At 40.8% G+C, this 19,090-nt stretch overlaps 1 protein-coding gene across 4 annotated transcripts in view; it reads right to left on the minus strand.

Moving 5' to 3' along the window:
* EGF (epidermal growth factor) overlaps positions 1-18,018 on the minus strand; it is a 92,636-nt gene extending 74,618 nt beyond the window's left edge. For all 4 annotated transcript variants that reach the window (XM_047798848.1, XM_047798846.1, XM_047798847.1 and 1 more), the window contains exons 1-2: positions 17,410-18,018; positions 1,328-1,527 (exon numbers count right to left, since the gene is read on the minus strand). In XM_047798848.1, coding sequence (XP_047654804.1) covers positions 1,328-1,527; positions 17,410-17,536 — 327 coding nt within the window. In that variant the 5' untranslated portion in view covers positions 17,537-18,018. The remainder of the gene's footprint in view (positions 1-1,327; positions 1,528-17,409) is intronic.
* Positions 18,019-19,090: the final 1,072 nt, after the last annotated feature.

Raw genomic sequence — 19,090 nt, forward strand, 5'->3', positions numbered from 1 at the left:
ACTATTATTTAATGTTTTTTCCTGACGGGAAACCCTCCAGAGTCTAAGCTCACAATTTTGAAATTGTTCTACAGATGGCTGCAAAGTAATGAGCAGCCATCTTTGTTAAAAGTGAGATTAGCAAGTATTAGAGATGTGATCAAATAGATTAGCACCTAATTGAAGGCTTTAAGAATAATTGGAGGGAGAAAGTTTTGTTTAAAAACAAAAAGCAAACAGTGGGCACTTTGTGCTGGGAATAAATGCTACAGGTTTCTCTGGTCACCTGCTCTCCGTAATCCACCTCCCAGGAATAAAGAGAACATTCCTGCTGGGACTCAGTTAAGGGCTCTACTCATTAAGAAGAACGATTAAAGATCTTTTGTATGCGCTTGAAGCAAAACCTTTTATAGCTACCACCTGTTTTATTATTTTCTTCCAGAGTGCAAACACCTTGAGAATAAAAAGAAAAAAAGACTTTTCTTCCTAATTATCAGGTGTGAAAACCCACAACAAGAGATTTTAAACAGATAAAAGAGGGTTTCTCCACCTCAGCACAACTGACATGTTAGGCCTCATAACTCTTTTTTGGGGGGACTGTCGTACATGTCGAGGTCATTCAGCTGCACCCCTGACCTCTCCCCGCTGGATGCCGGTAACATATCCTCTTTTCCCCAACCCAGTTGTGACAACCCAAAATGCTTCTAGACCTTACCAAACATCCCCTGAGGGGCAAAACTGCCCCAAGCTGAGAACCACTGAAGTAGAAAATAATCATGGAAACAATCTGTTTTGACCATAAAATGGTGATCTGACTTCATAAACTTAGCTACCTTCAAAATTACCACTGACATCCTGACTTTCTCCTTTTGGGGGCTTCTGCACATCAATGTCACGTTGATAGGATTCTTCAATAACATGATATCACAGGAGTTCCTGTTGTGGCTCAGCGGCAATGAACCTGACTGGTATCCATGAGGACGCAGGTTCGATCCCTGGCCCCGCTCCATAAGTTAAGGACCTAGTGTTATTGTGAGCTGTGGTGTAGGCCACAGACGCAGCTGGGATCCTGTGTGGCTGTGGCTGTGGTGTATGTTGCAGCTCTGATTTGACCCCTGACCCGGGAACTTCCATATGCCATGAGTGCAGCCCTAAAAAGCAAAATAATGATAATGATAATAATAATAATAATATATCACAGGTGCAGAATAAACAAATATATACATATGCTGGGCACACATTTACACTGTAATGTAATTTTCATCTATCTATATGTTACAAATTTGCTCTATCATATTTGACAGCCTGTTCAAAAATCCCTCAAATACCATGGGAAGTGGTACTTTACCTCTTGCCTTGTCCCATTCAGAAAAACTCTTTGCAAAAGTTGTCTTTCTAGATCGACCCAATAGATTCTTTTCTCATTGTAATGGAAGTCCATGAGCACTGATATTCCAGCATCTGCCACCAATTGCTCATGATTAGTTCCTTCCAAGTCAATCCTAAAGATACTGTTTCCATGGGAGAAAATTAAGAAGGGTGCAGGACCTGCATGGGAAGAGAGAAACCAAATGGTAAATATATTTTTAATTTTGTTATTATAGCTGATTTACAATGTTCTGTTAATTTCTGCTGTACAGCAAAGTGACCCAGTTATTTATATATACACATTCTTTTTCTCATATTATCTTCTTACCATGTTCTATCACAAGTGATTGGATATAGTTCCCTGTGCAGCAGGACCTCATTGCTTATCCATTCATCTACTAACCCCAAACTCCTAGTCCATCCCACTCCCTCCCGCTTCACCTTGGCAACCCCAAGTCTGCTCTCCATGTCTGTGAGTCTGTTCCTGTTCTGTAGATAGGTTTATCTATGGCATATTTTAGATTTCACATATAAGTGATAGCATATGGTATTTGTCTTTGTCTTTCTGACTTCACTCAGTATGAGAATCTCTAGTTGCATTCACGCTGCTGCAAATGGCATTGTTTTGTTCTTTTTAATGGCTGAGTAGTATTCTATTGTGTATATGTACCAAATGGAATATTATCCATTGTGTATAATCCCAAATGGTATATTTTCAATGACATTTTATCTGATTTAGGCAAAATACTTCCCCATGACAAGCAGAATTAATTTTAAGTCCTTATTTTATATTTTAAATAAATACCATTTTTAGAGAATAAAGAGTTCCCATAGATGTTTACAATTAATTTTGCAAAATCACTTTCTCCACAAATTGATTATGAGATGAACATTGCCAAGTTAAAAAAAAAAAAAAAAAGAACTATTTGAAGAGAAAGGTATTTTCTGGTTTATCTATAAGACGTTATTTTATGTTCAAAAAGAAACCACCTACTGTATTCTATTGTGGAGAGGGTCAGGCACTCTAAACATTTTAGACAGAACATAGCATAATGCTTTGGGCATAGTAAGTAGTCAAAATTTTTTTCTAAATCAATAAATTAAGGAGGAATAATTGTGTACTTTTACATTTTTCTGGGCTTTTTACCAATAGGAACAAAGCCATAGACACTAGCAGATCTATCAAATTCATAAAAGCAGAATCTACCCGATAGTACTTATTTTACTAACAGCAATAATAATAACAACAACAAAATTTCACATCCTGATCTCATTTATCCTTCATATAACACCATGGGCTAGATAGGCCAGATATTTACAGTGAGTCAAAGAGAAAAAAGAAATATGAAAAACATCTAGATCTATAAAACACAAGACTTAGTATTAACTTCAATAACTTTTCAAAAAACAAATATCCATAAAAATACTGTCTGAATAATAAATTTTACCTTCAGATTTTTCTCATTCACATTGAATCACAGCATCCAGGTTTTATCATAAGCTCTTAGAACTGCAAGACCCTAGACATTACCTACCTCAGGGTCTCCCCAAATTGTTTGTTCAAAAGAATCACACAGGGTACCATGTTCTTGTGTATCTTTTGCAGATCCCTTCCCTAGAGATTCCACTTCAGTAGGCCTGGCCTGAGGATTAGGAATCTGTTTTTTGAATAGACAATCCAGGTGATTCTTATATCTTGGTGAATTTGGAAATCGTAGATCTAGTTCAGATGAGGAGATTCAATGATGCATCCCAAAGTCCCATGGACAGTTGGCAACAGAGTTGGAATTAGAGCCCAGGTGCCATTCTCCTAATCCAGTATTCTTTCCTGCCCTGCTCTGGTTATCATGTGTCCAGACCTTACGATTTTCATTCTACTGATGTAACTGGTTTTAATTCCACTTCCCTCAAAACACTGTTCATTTTTCCAACACTGTCCACATCATTTTGTATAAACCAGGGTCTGGATGGAGTATTTGTAAAAGTGAAAAGTAATATGATTTAAAAGAAAATTAGGGAAGTTTTCTTGTGTGCAGCGAGTTAAGGATCTGGCGTTGGCCGTAACTGTGGTGCAGGCCATAACTACAGCGCAATTTTGATTCTTGGCCTCAGAACTTCCATAGGCCAAGAAAAATTTAAAAAGGTGAAAAGACTTTGGGAATTAGGCCTGGTGAAAGAGTCATTACTCTGTGGTACCACTGGAAATGATAAATTAGTGTTTTTTTCAGTCCTGACAAAGACTCTATAAACACTGGTGTGTGGTACAATCTGTGGATTTGAACGTCAGCAGAGTGTGCATGTTTGAACAGCTAAACCTTCCCATGTCAAAACCAACAGCGTTTATTTTGGGTGCCGTCCAGTGAGAGGGAAGTGCATAGAAAATCAAATATCATTTGCAAGGAATACAAACCCAAAGACAGCCAACAAGTCACAGCAAATCAAGTGGAACCTCTGACTGCTCAACCCGGGGATTAGTCAGGGAGCTTCAGGAATTAGAAACATTCTCCAGAATGTTTGGAGCACATTAAAGATGCTCATTAGTGACTACAGAGAACTGCCCCCCCCCGTGGCACAGAGGTCGATTACGAAAAGCCCCTTCCTGACCCTCAAACATATTCTCATTATCAAGCTGAAGAGGATCTATTCCCAGGTCCTCAGGATAGTAAAATGGAGGCTAGCAAGTTCACAAAATTGAACTTGTTCTTTTCCAATAGAGCTGCTCAATCTTTAGTGGGCAATTGTACATTTTGATTCTCCAAGAAGAATCAAATGGTAAATGGATGGAAAAGATCCTCAGACTAGTGGTAGCCAACATCTTAAGTGTTATCTCTGGGGTAACACATTAAATGTATTATTTCATCTAATGGGGTAACTTTAGGAGGTAAATGCTCTCCAATCCATAACCGATGTCCAGTAAATAACCAGGTGGGGATTTAAAGCCATGTCTTTCTGATCAGAGAACTTAGCTTTTAAACATCATGCTTATCCCAAACAGAATTCCTCAGGAACTTCTTAACATCTTGTAGTTGAGCTCTGTCAAGGAACCCACTTCAGGAAACACTGTTCTAAGCATCTCACCAAAAGGCTGGATCCTCTGCATCCATCCATGTCCCAGGAACTAACTAGAAGGTGGGTGTCCTTCAATGGATTCCTATCCTTATGCCACCTGGCTATTTTTATATTTAATTCTATAATATAGTGCATCCCATTTATAATGACCCCCTGCATTCCTTCACTCATGGCCCCTTTCTCCTCCTTCAAAGCCAGTAGTGTGCCACCTTCAAATGTCCCTTTGCTTCCATCACCTTCTTCCTCCTTTGACCTTCTGACCTCCCTCTTATAAGGATGCCGGTGACTGCATTTAGGATCCACTTAGATAATCCGGGATAATCACCCCATCTCAAGATCCCATTTGTGAAGTCCTTTTTGCCATGTTAACATTCACAAGTTCCGGGAATTAAGATGTAGATATATTTGGGGGCCACAGTCAGCATAAAACAGTTAGCAGTGTTGAACATCTTCTCATGGACTTATTTACCACCCTTATATCTTTTTGGTGACTCTATTTAAATCCTTTGTCCATTTTTAAGGTAGGTTATTAATATTCTTAATGTTGCATTTGAAAGTTGTTTTTTTTTAAAGTATACATTAGGTAAAAGTCCTTTGTCAGATAAGTGATTTGCAAATGTTTTCTTCCATGTTTCATGCTCTTGACATTGCCTTTGTCAAAGCAAAAGTTTTCACTTTGATGAGGTACAGTTTATCAATTTTTTTCTTTTGTATATCATGCTTTGGGTGTCATTTCAAAGAACTCTTAACCCCAGGACATAAAGATTTCTATGTTTTCTTCTAAAAGTTTTAGACTTTTACATCTTAAACCTAGATCTATGATCCATTTTGAGTGGATCCTTTTTGTCAAAGGTGTGTGGTTTAGATTGAGGTTCATTATTTTGCTCATAGATGTTTAACTGACCCAGCATCATTTATTGAAAAGATTTTCCTTTCTCTATGGAAGTGCTTTGTGCCATTGTCAAAGATCAAATGGCCATATTTATGTAAGCCTATTTCTGGACTTTCTAGTTGATTCCAGTAATTTATGTGTCTATAATTTGGCTAATATCATAGCTCAAAACTTAAAAAAAATCGTCATAATGCAGTTTTGCACAACAGTGATCGCTGTTAGAAGATTCCTGTGCTATAGGTAATTCTTCATCTTAAGTAAGCATGTTTAAATATCCCTCAGCTTGTCAGCATAAATTATGTCCAACTTTATTTAAAGATTAATGCTACCAGACTAAAATGCATTCCCCAACATTAAAGCAGAAGTTTTTCAAGATGTATCTCTCTCTCACTCACACACACACACACACACACACACACACACACACACGGCAAGACTCAGAAATCACTATCTTGACCTGTTCTCTGCAGTTTTGCTCCTGTGTTTTCTACTCTCTACTAGACATTTCCAGTTGAGGATGTCACACAGCCCCCCACATCCCTCTGTATATTAAAAATTGAGTTTGTGAAACATCTTCTGATTTATTTGCATTTATTAGAAAGATTAAAGTTGATTTAATTTAGATTAAAAGATTAAATTTTTGATATAGGAATTCAAATATTTGGCTTAAACTTCAATATGTCTTGATACTTAGTCTTTGATAACTGTCATAGAAAAAAGATATTTCACAATTATATCTATATCAAATGCAAGAAATGCTTCATCGGCTATATTTACAAAATCCCAAAATACACTTTTTAATTACATCATCAATTATTCACAAATTTTAATGAATTAGACTAGCAAATTTCTGCCTTCCTGTATTTTAATCAGTAAATGCAAACTAGCCAGGTGTCACACTTTATATTTTTAACACATGAAATTAGAGAGACCAAAATTCTTTACTTAGAAATTTTTAAAACTAGCTTGGAAAATTCTGTTTACATATTGGCATTGATTCAATAGCCAAATCACATGGCAACAGAAACATTTCCAATATCAGTTTTCAAATTGCTCTCTTCATCATTAAGTTCCTACAATCAGCAAGTCACTTTCTCACTCATGTTAGAAGGTCACCTTTAACTTGGAGGGATAAAGTTCTGTTGTTTTAGTTATTTTGTGAGTAGGATACCAGTAACATCTATTTATGATCACAGAAAAGGTAAAAAGAAATTTGAAACACTTGTCCTTTTTTAAAAAGAAAAATATGTAACTTTTGATTGTTCTCATGTGTGCTCTGCTTCCAGATACTCTTCAGGAAGCATGTGGGACAAAGAGTTTCATAGTTTCTCTCTCTCCATTCAGTACAAAGCATCATAAAGAATCTAGTTTAGGACTTCTTGTTGTGGCTCCGGTGGGTTAAAAACCTGACTAGTATTCATGAGGTTCAATCCCTGGCCTCACTTAGTAGGTTAAGGATTTGGCATTGCCACAAGCTGCAGTGTAGGTCGCAGACACTGCTTGGATCTGGCGTTGCTCTGGCTGTGGCATAGGCCGGCAGCTGCAGCTCCAATTCAACCTCTAGCCTGGGAACTTTTTTTTTTGTCTTTTTGCTATTTCTTTGGGCTGCTCCCGCGGCATATGGAGGTTCCCAGGCTAGGGGTCGAATCGGAGCTGCAGCCCCCGGCCTACGCCAGAGCCACAGCAACGCGGGATCCGAGCCGCGTCTGCAACATACACCACAGCTCACGGCAACGCCGGATCCTTAACCCACTGAGCAAGGGCAGGGACCGAACCCGCGACCTCATGGTTCCTAGTCGGGTTCGTTAACCACTGCGCCACGACGGGAACTCCGAGCCTGGGAACTTTTGCATGCTGCAGGTGTGGCCCTTACAAAATTAAAAGAATCCAGTTTAGCCTCTTTTTGTTAAGCTCCCCACCCCCACCCCTGGGTGAATGTCAAGGGATTAGAGGGCAGAGCAGGAGTCCTTTTTTTTTTTTTTTGCTTTCTTTAGGGCCACACCCACAGCATATGAAAGTTCCTAGGCTATGGTTCAAATAGAAGCTCCAGCTGCCAGCCTACACCACAGCCACAGCAATGTGGGATCTGAGCCAGTGGCATCTTGGAAATGGAGATGATAATAGGACTTATTTAGTTCACAGGATTATTATGAAGACTAAATAAATTAATTCATGCTAAGTCCTTAGAATTTCCCCTGACATACAGTGAGTTCTCAGTAAATGTTCACTATTAGTTTCTAGAAAATACCGTATATCAGAAACACCTTTACTCTCAAACTGTATGATTTTTCTAATACTTCTTTCTTTAAAATGTCAGTAATGCTTTCTATGAAGATTTCAGTAGTATTTGCTGGCAAAGAACACATTTAATCTATTGTCATGTGGTTTTCCATGTATTATTTTACGCAGGTTTTACCGCAGCAGGGAGCAGAAGGAACAAGTATTTTGTTAAGAGTATGAGGCTTTAGTCATTTTTGCTATAATATCCAAAACCTCCAGGGAGCCTTCAGTACCATTCTGAGTATTTCTAGTCAAATGGACAGAAACAAAAGAAAATGAAGAAGTGTTCGAATTTTGATGTGTCTTGAATCCAGTTCCATTGTTCTCACTAATCCCACCTTGACCAATACTAATTTCTAAGCCCTTAGCTCTATATATTGCTGTAGAAATACAGAGAAAAAATACTTCATATAATTTTCTTGGCATGTTGAAGGTAAATCCTTGAACAAATCCAAGAATAGTTATTTAGAAAAATAATTAATTGGCGATTGTGTGCCATACTCCATCCATCAAGGATAGTAACAAATCACAGAGAATACTCTAAGATGATTGTTAGGATTTGGCTCATGCCAAAAAACCAACTTCAGGAGTTCCCGTTGTGGCTCAGCGGTTAACGAATCCGACTAGGAACCAGGAGGTTGTGGGTTCAATCTCTGGCCTTGCTCAGTGGGTTAAGGATCCAACTTTGCCATGAGCTGTGGTGTATGTTGCAGACGCGGCTCGGATCCCACACTGCTGTGGCTCTGGCATAGGATGGTGGCTATGGCTCCAATTCGACCCCTAGCCTGGGAACCTCCATATGCCACAGGAGCAGCCCAAGAAATGGCAAAAAGCCAAAAAAAAATAAAAATAAAAATAAAAATAAATAAACAACTTCAGACTTCTCTAAGAGATGTTGAAAATCTAAAGAAATAGGTCTTAGAAAAATTATACAAAGTGAAGGTATTTCTAATATGTCTCAGCTTATGGTATTTGGTAGAGTAAGAGGTCATAGTTACTGAGAACTCACTATATGTCAGACAAGATTCTAATCACCTTACATGAATTAATTTATTTGGTCTGCATAACAATCCTGTGAGGTAAGTGTTAGCAGCTCATATCAACTACATAATTGGACCTTATCAATTTCAAAAGCTGAGGCCTACCAGGACCTGCCAGGCTTACTGCATTTTTTACATGAGAGGAAGCCCCTTCATACAGGGCACAAGCAAGTGGGGCACTGGAGCCAACACCTGTCCGAAATGGCTTCGTTTTTTCCTGGGGCAAGATTAGTCCACTTGTGTAAAGCACCAGCCACAATTCACTCTGTCTAAAATGTATCCTTTGTTTGAAAAATGGCAGTTTATTCTGTCTATTGGAAGTAATAAAACCTGGTCACTTCATACGCATCCACATAGCCTGCACTAAAGAGGGATAGCCATGCAGAGGCTGCTTCTCTTTTGCTTTCTGTTCCAGAAGATAATACATTAATGTTAAAAAACAGTCCCCTATCATCTTCTCATGAGTATTGGGTGCCTTTTAAATGCACTGAGATTTGCTATGTTAAGTTTTCTTCACATACCTTATTTTTTCCTCTTACATGAAAATTTTGCCATTATTCATTAGAATAGCCAAAAATATAAACATTTCAGAAGTTTTTTCAAATACGTTTTCCAAAATATAATGACTTTTGATCCACTCAGAGCCTTTAAAATTCTCAACAATGTTGTTTGAATCTAAAAGACATACCTTTCGTGAGTTCCCATTGTGACTCAGCGGGTTAAGAACCCAACTGGAATCCATGAGGATGCAGATTCAATCCCTGGTCTTGCTCCTGGGGTTAAGGATCCTGTGTTGCCACAAGCTGCTGCATAGGTCGCAGAGGTGGCTCAGATCTGGTGTGGCTGTGGCTATGGTGTAGACCGGCAGCTGCAGCTCTGTTTCAACCCCTAGCCTAGGCACTTCCATATGCCGCAGGTGCAGCCATAAAAATAAATAAATAAATAAATAAATAAATAAATAAATAAATAAATAAATAAATTTTTAAAAAGATATATCTTTCCACACACTGGGTAAATTAACATCAATGATAGCAACTTTAGCAATTTCCCTGTAAACCAAGGAAAGATTAAATTCCTGTAGTAAATAGAATAACTGTATGCTTCAGAGGGGAGGGGAAAACCATCAGAAGATCCCTGGGAGCTCTGCCTCTAAGTATGTTTTTAAACCTCATTAGGGAAGGACCCAAAACGCACAGGATTCATGTCGGCAGCCATATATTATGACAGCGCTGAGTTTGATGGATGTTCCATCTTTGACCTGTTTATACAATGACAGTTTGTAGAAGAAAAAAACATCCTTCATGGTGAGTAGTATTAGCATTTTGGACGAAAGAGCTGATCTGTAGGCAAGAAGTAGATACACAGTGGAGGACAAAATTACGTTCCATGGTCAAGGTTTTTGTTGTTGCTGTAGTTGATTTTCTTCTCAGTACTTTCTTCAAGTTAATTCTGACTCTAACATTAGAAATTACAACATAAGGAAACTAGCATTTGGTTCCCTAGCTCTAGGATTGTTCAAATTTGGAGTTTTTACTAAAACTAAACATTAAACTGCTTTATGGAATGTGAGAATTTCTTGAAAAAATATTTAGGAATTCCTTGAAAGAAAGCATGTTGTTTAAAACTGACCTGGACATTCTGAGAAAGCTTTCCAGCTACTGAGGTTAGTTATTGAGACTGTAATATTTTGTTCAGAACAAGTTTACAAAACTACTTCATTAAAATAATTGCTGAGATATCTTAGATCAGGCCATTTACACATGTTAGAAAGTTACTCGTTTCTTTCCCTACTTTTTCCCACTATAATCAAAGTGACTAAAAGGTTAAGAAAGTTGAACAGATTTTAGAAGACTTATTTTCTGAGTTAGAAATTTTTGTTACCTTTCATCTGAGTTCTGATGTTTGCTTTTTTAACTCTAACTGGATTAAGAGACAAGATGTGTTAATCTAAATAACTTAGTGCAATAGAATTGACAAGTCAGTGATAAAAATAAGAGAGGAGACATAATAATTGCTTCATAATCCCAACTACTTGATTCTCCTAAGGGTAGACCACTGACTGCGGAATGTTCTGCCTCTCATCTGCCTCCTCTGGAGACTCTCATCCATCCTTCTCCCACCTCTGGATACATCACTGTGAGGCCACAGTGCTTATGAAAGAAATCCCTCCTGCCTGCCACTCACTCTACCGTTTCGCCTGAAAAGCAGGACTGGCCTTTTTCTCATTTTCCCCAGCACAAGTGAGATCAATCTCCAAATTTTAATAAGACCTTCATTAAAGACTGGTGATTAATAGAAAAGAACAAGGCACAGATTACCTTGTAATGGTTGGCCATGACCAGACCTATGAAGGTCTCCTTTCAAGGCAGTGTCCTGCCTCACTTCTGACCTGTGTCCACCAGGCCAAAGCAAGGGCACTCCCCACCCTGGAATTTCGCAGCCCCTTCCCAGCCTGAGAGTCCAGGAAAAGTCTCTTCTTCAGGTGGTATTCCCACTGCCTGGGACCTGCCTCCCAGTTCCTCTGTCTCAAACTTGTTATTCGGCCATTGTGGAAAGAAAAGTGAAAAGATTGGTTGAACCTGTGGTTAGAACTTCTCGTTCTTTGTTTGTTTGTTTGTGCTTTTGGCCACCGTGGGGTGCCAAGGATCATATCCTAGCCACAGCCCCGCTGACAATGCCGAATCCTTAAACAGAGAACTCCCTACTCACTGCCCCACCCTTTTTTTTTTTTTTTTGCAGAATTTCTCTTCTAGAAACAACTGTTTTGTTTTCTAAGACACTTAAGTGTACTATTAAATCATTTTTAAAGTTTTTAAAAAATTATTATTTAGGAGTTCCCGTCGTGGTGCAGTGGTTAATGAATCCGACAAGGAACCATGAGGTTACAGGTTTGATCCCTGGCCTTGCTCAGTGGGTTAAGGATCCGGTGTTGCTGTGAGCTGTGGTGTAGGTTGCAGATGCGGTTTGGATCTGGCATTGCTGTGGCTGTGGTGTAGGCCAGGGGCTACAGCTCCGATTCGACTCCTAGCCTGGGAACCTCCATATGCCACCGGAGTGGCCCTAGAAAAGGGAAAAAAAAATATTATTATTTATTAGAGAGGCCTAGGATATGATCAAGAAAAGAGAACTGGAGGAGAAAGAAATCTCCCATGTTCTACTTGAGGCTGTAGGTCACTGAGGTAGAGGAAGGAGGCCGACAAAAGAGAACTAGGTGTAGATGCAGGTACCTGAGAGCACGAAGATCTTAGGCGGCTAAGATGGCAAGAGGCGGGTGCCCCAGAGAGACGGCATTTACTTCATTTTTAAGTACAGGAATGAAAACATTTTGTTCTAGTTGTTTGATGGGCTGGATCAGGATGTGACCATGACTGTTTTTTTCCCCCAGGCCTTCAGGTAAAGTCTGTAGCCTTAGAGTCCAAGGCACTGGCTCTTTTCAGAAGGGAAACACGGTGGTGTGGATGTCAGGGGAGAGAGTGGAAAGGGACAGCTCGTAAGGGAAGCAAAGCACAGAGACGTCGATAATTCGGTGGAAGGACCAAGTGGACACAGAGCCCTCCCTTCCGCATCTCCGTCCTCATGCCCAGCAATCCTCCGAGACACAGGAGGGAAGCACTGGCCTTCTCCAGAACAGGGGAGGGGGCACAGGCCATTTGTATTTAAACATCCTAAGAGGGCTTGGGAATTTATGCAACTGCAGCCTGTTCTTAAAGATGTGGTCTGTTCTTCTGGCCCTTGTGAAAGAGCGGCAGTGCACCTCAACTGTTGGAAGGATCCTGGGGCACTGAGGTAGCCAACTGGGGAGATCGATTTCTACTTGTACCCTTAGACCCTCCAAGAAAAGTCACTCACTATAAATAACTCCCCTTTACTTGAAAAGAAATTAGCAATCTCTGCTTTTCTCTTCATGCTTAAGTAAAAGAGCTGAGCTAATAAGGAAGAAGGACAAAGCATTTGTTTCACCATTTTCCTACGTCTCTGAAACAGTCTTCCCAAGTAAGTCTCTCCTACTTAAAGATAGTAAGAGGGTGTGGAGAGAAAAGTGTTAGAAATATTATGTGTTGTATAATGCTTGTAATATTAGTATATATAAGATGTAAGTAACTAATAAATAAACAAGCATGTATTGAGGGCACATGCCCACAATGTAACTTTTTTACCAGTGTGAGGGAGTTTGGAGTGGGTTTTTTTTGTTTGTTTGTTTGTTTTTGTTTTAGAACTGCTTATACTATACAAGGAATTATTTCAGATGGATTTTCATGAAGGCAAATTTGTAGAATTTACTTAGGCCAAATTACCAGTCCTTTTGCTTTTGATGGGAAACAATGACTTACTCTACGGTGACATAAACAAATAATTCTCACTTTCCAACTTCTAAACTAAATGTCAAATAAAATAGACAACCTCCAACTAGCTCAAAAATGTAAATTAATTTGAAGACTAACTTGCTCCGATTCGACCCCTAGCCTGGGAACCTCCATATGCTGAGGCAGTGGTCCTAGAAAAAGCAAAAAAAAAAAAAAATGCCCTCAACAACTTTACAAATTTAAAGATCTCCAAACAGAACGAAAAAAGAAAAAATTTTTGGAAGAAATGGAAATAATCACTTTCAAGTGGCTTGTTTGTGCTGTTGTTCGACTTACTACCAGTAAGAAATCTAACAAGCAGACTTACTTTGCTCTCAGTGGAATTTTTTATCAGTTGATGTCACAGAAAGACAAATATTGAGGCTGAAATTGCACAAGGGCACTCACTCAAACCAGTTTGATATGGTTTTGTATTTTTAATTATCATTTCTTTGGAGCACAAAAATACAAGTTATGTATGTTGAAATTGTTTTGACTACAAATTGTGATGGTATAAAACCACCATCAGGTTTTCGAATGTGGCGTTTTTCCATGTGTAAAAGAAACGCAATTAATATAGAAGCAACTAAGCCATATTTAGAAAAACTACCATCACCACCAATGACATATTTTTTTTTTTTTTTTGCTTTTTCTAGGGCCACTGCCTCGGCATATGGAGGTTCCCAGGCTAGGGGTTGAATCGGAGCTGTAGCCACCAGCCTACACCAGAGCCACAGCAACACGGGATCCGAGCAGCATCTGTGACCTACACCACAGCTCACAGCAACGCCAGATCCTCAACCCACTGAGCAAGGCAAGCAAGGCCAGGGATCAAACCCGCAACCTCATGGTTCCTAGTCAGATCCGTTAACCACTGCGCCACGACAGGAACTCCACCAATGCCATAATTTTAACAATGATAGAAATATTAATAGCAGCTAAGACTTTCTGAGGGTTTGTTACATACCAGGCTCGGTTTTGTACACCTTACATGCATTAACTAAGTGGTCCTAAGCCCGGGCAGCCCATTCTGCCTGTTACAATCACCAAGGGAAAGTCACAGAAAATGATGCCCAGATTCAACCCCTGGAAGGACTCTGACCACATCAGCTGAGTGGTAACCTGGACATTGGTGGTTTCTAACATAGAGCCAGCACTGAAAACAAATACTGTACCACAATCCTGATGACAATGTTGGGAGGAGGAAGTAACTATCTTTTTCACAATGAACACAATGAGACACAGCTCACAGGCAGCACAACTGGGATTTGAACCCAGGCAGGTGGTCTCCAAGATGTAAGCTGTTTATCACCAAGCTCTACTACCCTTCAAAGACTACAAACCCACTGAGAACTCAGGGGATGGTTTTATTCAGGGGGTATGCACAAAAGATCATTCCTGTAAATTTTTTGCAGTTTTTATTTTTTAAGGCTTTTGCATAACTCTGGCTGAAAAAGCAAACAAGATTTTGATCATGGAATTACTTTGGTTTGCACATGACTGGGAAGCTGACCCAGGCTTAGCTGGTGCTGAAATCAGTGATTTCACTGTTTACAGCTAAAAGTGATTTCCCCAGGATCCATCCTGCAGCCAGCTCTCTGAGACCTGGCCTGTGCTTCTTCCTCACTTTATTCACCGGAAGAGTTCATATAAATAATGCAGGTACAGACATCAAACAGGAACAGGTGCTTTTCAACTGCTATTCTCCCCTGGGGCAAACAGGCTTGAAAGTTCAGAAGCCACTTTTCAGCAGTTTTCCTTATTGCTCTCCTTATGTACTGTAACTCAAACAGAAGCTAACAGAATACTCGGTTGGTTAAAAAAAAAAAAAAGACACAGGAGGTGTGGGGGAGAGGAGGAATGAAAAGAAAACCCAATTCTGTATTGTTATCTCTTGGTTTATCTGGTTCTACAGTCCCATGCAAGACTACCTTGCATAGTTACCTGAATCAGACTACAAAGCACTCTTTTTGTTGGGTCAGGCTGGCCACAGGTGGTCTGTGTCAATGTCAAGGGCAAGGACCAAGGCAAGTAGAATTTAATTAGAGGAAAAATAGATGATGGCACCGTATCTATTTAAGGAAAAGAAATACTATCCTCTGAAATGCATGGGCATAGGGTGTGACCCAGGCAGTTACCAGCTAACACAAGACATGGAGTGTAAAGGAGGGGGTTTAGACCTGTGACTTGTAAGAAATGAGGGAGCAAAGAAACAGAGAGTCACAGAGTGGCACCCGGACATTCCACACTCCATGGGATCTGTGCCATGTCATTGCAGTGTTCCAATAAGGCATCTTGTCATATGAGTTGATCAAAGAGATTTAGCCAAGATAAGGAGCCAAGAGGACATTTATTGAGTACAATCTGTTAGCCTGCGTGGTGGATGAATTTCCCATGTTATCTTAAAGAATCTCCACAATAATCCTGAAAGGAAGTATTATTGGTTTTCAGTAACATTCCACCTTTTTTTTGGTCTTTTTAGGGCTGCACCTGCCCCATATGGAGGTCCCCGGGCTAAGAGTCAATCAGAGCTGCAGCTGCCAGCCACAGCCACAGTAACACGGGATCTGAGCCACGTCTGCGACCTACACCACAGCTCAAGGCAACACCAGATCCTTAACCCACTGAGTGAGGCCAAGGAGTAAACCCACATCCTCATGGATACCAGTCAGGTTCGTTTCTGCTGAGCCACAAAGGGAATTCCCCAAAATTCTGCTTTAACTCAAGTATTAAGTAGGTAGCATGGATTTGAAATGAAGTGTGTTTGCTTCTAAAACCTCTGCTCCTTCCTCTCTGTGACAGAGTCCCCCCAACTCATTGTTTCTATCCTGGGCTTCAAGTTTATTTCTTCAACCAGCCTCAGTGAAAACATTTTTGAGCCACTGGCAGGGGTGGCAAGAAGCATGGGCCAGGCTCACTTCCTATCAGGAATCAGATTGTTCCCATGTGTAAAAGTTCATTTCCTTGTTATTTTTGCCCTGCTAGGCTCTCGACTCGTCCTGACTGGCTCCCACTGTCTCCCCTCATCCCATGCAGATGGCAGTGCCTGACTCTGGTCACTTGCCAACTACTCTCGGGAAGATTCCCTCAGCCCAAAGGGGGTCCAGACCACTCGACATTTATGTGCAAAAGTTTACTTCTGCCTCCAGCAGCAGAGTAATGGGTTCATGAGGACGTTTTTGTCTTTTGTCATTCCCTTTTGGTAGCTCATCTTTAGGACTGTGGAGTCAGCAGATCAGGGAAAGACTCATTCATTCAGCAAGAACTTACTGAGCAGGAAGGTTCCAGGTGCTGGGGACATAGAGATAATTAGAATTCAGTCCTTCCTTCCAATATCCTAGGGTTCTGCTCACCTGTTCTAATGAATGTCGCCTGGTGACAGAGTCCTGACTTCCTCATTGGTCACTTCCTTCGTGGCAGAGCCAGCACAGGAACCCAGCGTCAGCAGTTTGGCTCAGAACTGTTCCCTTTATTCTCAGTATTTTGCACTATCTTCCAGAGGTTTCTCTTCTGGAAATTTTACCGTGTTTCCCTCTACCTACCTCTTTTTGGGAGCCAGACCCCTTCTCAAAAGGGCAAAATGACAAGAAAGGAATATGAGGGTAGTGCATGCTCTGTAATAGATAGAAACGGCTGCCTTGTTTGAGCAGCAGGCTTGAGCAGACTCACCCAAGGATTAAATACAATGAATCAATAGAGAGAGAGAACGTTTTTCAGGCAAAATCCTTATTCAGCATTGTTATTCTGCATTCAGTAGAATTCCTACTTCCTCTTGATGAAAAACCCATTTAATAATGGGAAGGGTTGTAGCATATTGTCGTTTCTCACCATTGCCAAAGTTACAGTGCACCTGTTACTAAAAACTGGAGCTGCGTCAGAGCTTCAGAAACAGCGGGAGGGGGGGAATGGGGAGGAGGTTTCACTTCAAACTTAGCTTAACTTTCACAAGGATAAAATCACATTTGTTCTCACTTCCCTTCTCATTTGTCACTGATTTTTAGCAACCTCTGAATTTCTTACCCAAAATTATCCAAAGGGGGATTTTTTTTTTCTTTATGGCTTAAATGAAACAATTCACACACACAGCCATCTGTTTCCCCAGTTTCCCGTATAGAACAAATCAACTAAGTATTTAGTCACTCCTCATTTCAGAATAAAGACGGAGGTTTATATGAAGAGATATGTTCAGCTCTTTAAAATGAGACCTATTCACTCACACACAGAAGAACAGTTTGAGAGCCATGAATTTTTAGAGTTAGTGGCAACTTAGCTCTGGTAACCTATAAGGAAATACACATGCATCAGAAAACAAAAAGCTAGCAAATACACACACCCAAAGGCAAATCAGAAAAAAATGCCACGTATACAAGACAGAATGAACAGGTGTCAGAGGACAGTTTCTGGGAAGATGTGAGCTCCTTTTGATGGAATTACTTACCCACACAAGTGGCATTCCCGTTTCCTGAGGGAAAGCCTGCAGGACAGTTCCAGCGCGCTGGTGCTGAGAGGCTGACAAAACTAAATTTCAAAACTACCGGCAACAGAAGGATAAGGAAGAGCAGCATTATCTTGAAGGGCTTGAACTCTCAGTAGAAAATAAGTTGATTCTGCTTGAGCATAGCCCGGGCAAGGTGGGTATGTCTGACGCGCAGCGTGTCCACCCGGGTTGGCCTGCAGCTCTGGGGCATTTTTCCTCTGCTGCTTTGCTCTTGCCCTCTACAGCTCCTTCTCCTTCAACTCAAGACAGCGTCCAAATGCAACCTGAAGGGGACACGCCAGGGAAAGGTTTCTTGATCTAAAATTCTGGGAAGCCAGTAAGAAATACCTGACACCCTTATGGCAAATTTCACAGTTTCACAGCCTTGCCCTGGAGGCCTGCTGCTGACTTCACTGTGACAGGCAGAGAGTGGCAGAGCCACGGCTAGAGAGAGGAAAACAAGGAAAAAATTGGTGGAAAGTTCCAACCAGAACCCTTGATAAGGCTGAAAGAAGAAATATGGACATTTGATTCTTCCCCAAACACGGTTCCCTTTTTGAGAAGTAGAAGGACTCCCCTTTCCTTTTTAAAGCCTTTTTGGCTCCACCCCTCTCCTTTAGTGACACTTGAGTGAGCCTCTGTTTGCAAATGTGAATGTGGGCAATTCCACGCTCCCGGAAAGCAGGGACGGCTGCCAAGGAGGAGATAGCTGGCTATTCATCATAAACATTCTGGGCAGAACCAGGGAGAGGGCAAGGAGGGGGCTGTGGAGTTGCTCCTGGTGTCTGCGAGGTACCTGCCTGAATCCGGGCTATGTTTTACTATCTGGAAGGATGGAGACAAAGTTAAACCATGTTGCATAAATCAACGGTGAATAGCACTGCTGATAATTCAGACTTGGAGCCATTGATCATTCGCCCGAGGAATACTACAGAAAATTGACCTTCAGCTTGTGATGTGACCAAATGTCAACACCCATGCACATTCCTGGAGCTTAATCTCTCTCTCCCTCCAGTATATTTTATAGCGGAATTTGAAAGATTATTCTTTCCAAATCAAAGGGAAATCCCTGACGCCAGATGAAGAGCTGCAGTGTGCACAGACACCTTTTCTTTCAGCAGGACCATAATAAAACATCATGAGGGGCCAGGAGTGCAGGCAACGGAGGGGATTGTTATCAGAGGGCCGTGCTGGAAAAAATAAGCTACTGGCGCACAATCTGGGAAGCACTGGGAATCCAGTATAGCCGGGTGCTGCTCCTTTTCAGACAATTTAAGTTATCTCTTCGCCTCTCAGTGTAAGTAAAAACTTGAGGTGTGGATTAGCTGCCTCCTCCACCATGTTCTACCTGGAGCAAGAGCAATTAGTTTTTTCAGGAGCGCACCCAGGACCTGGAAATATCCGGCTCAGGCAAACCACTTACCCTAGATTTGATGAACAATGGAAAATTCTGCCAGCTTACTTCATTCTAGAAAACAAGCTTTCATTTAAGTGGCCCGGAGGTAGTGTTCCAAGGGCTAGTCCAAATGTAGATAAAGCGATAGTCACAAAAATAACAGTCACACTAGTGGACACCCCTTATGGAGAATGGGAACGACGCCAAGCCCTTTTCTCATATTGAATTATATCCTCATCATTCCTC

The sequence above is a fragment of the Phacochoerus africanus genome, chromosome 10 (assembly GCF_016906955.1).
Source record: "Phacochoerus africanus isolate WHEZ1 chromosome 10, ROS_Pafr_v1, whole genome shotgun sequence".
Classification (NCBI taxonomy): domain Eukaryota; kingdom Metazoa; phylum Chordata; class Mammalia; order Artiodactyla; family Suidae; genus Phacochoerus; species Phacochoerus africanus.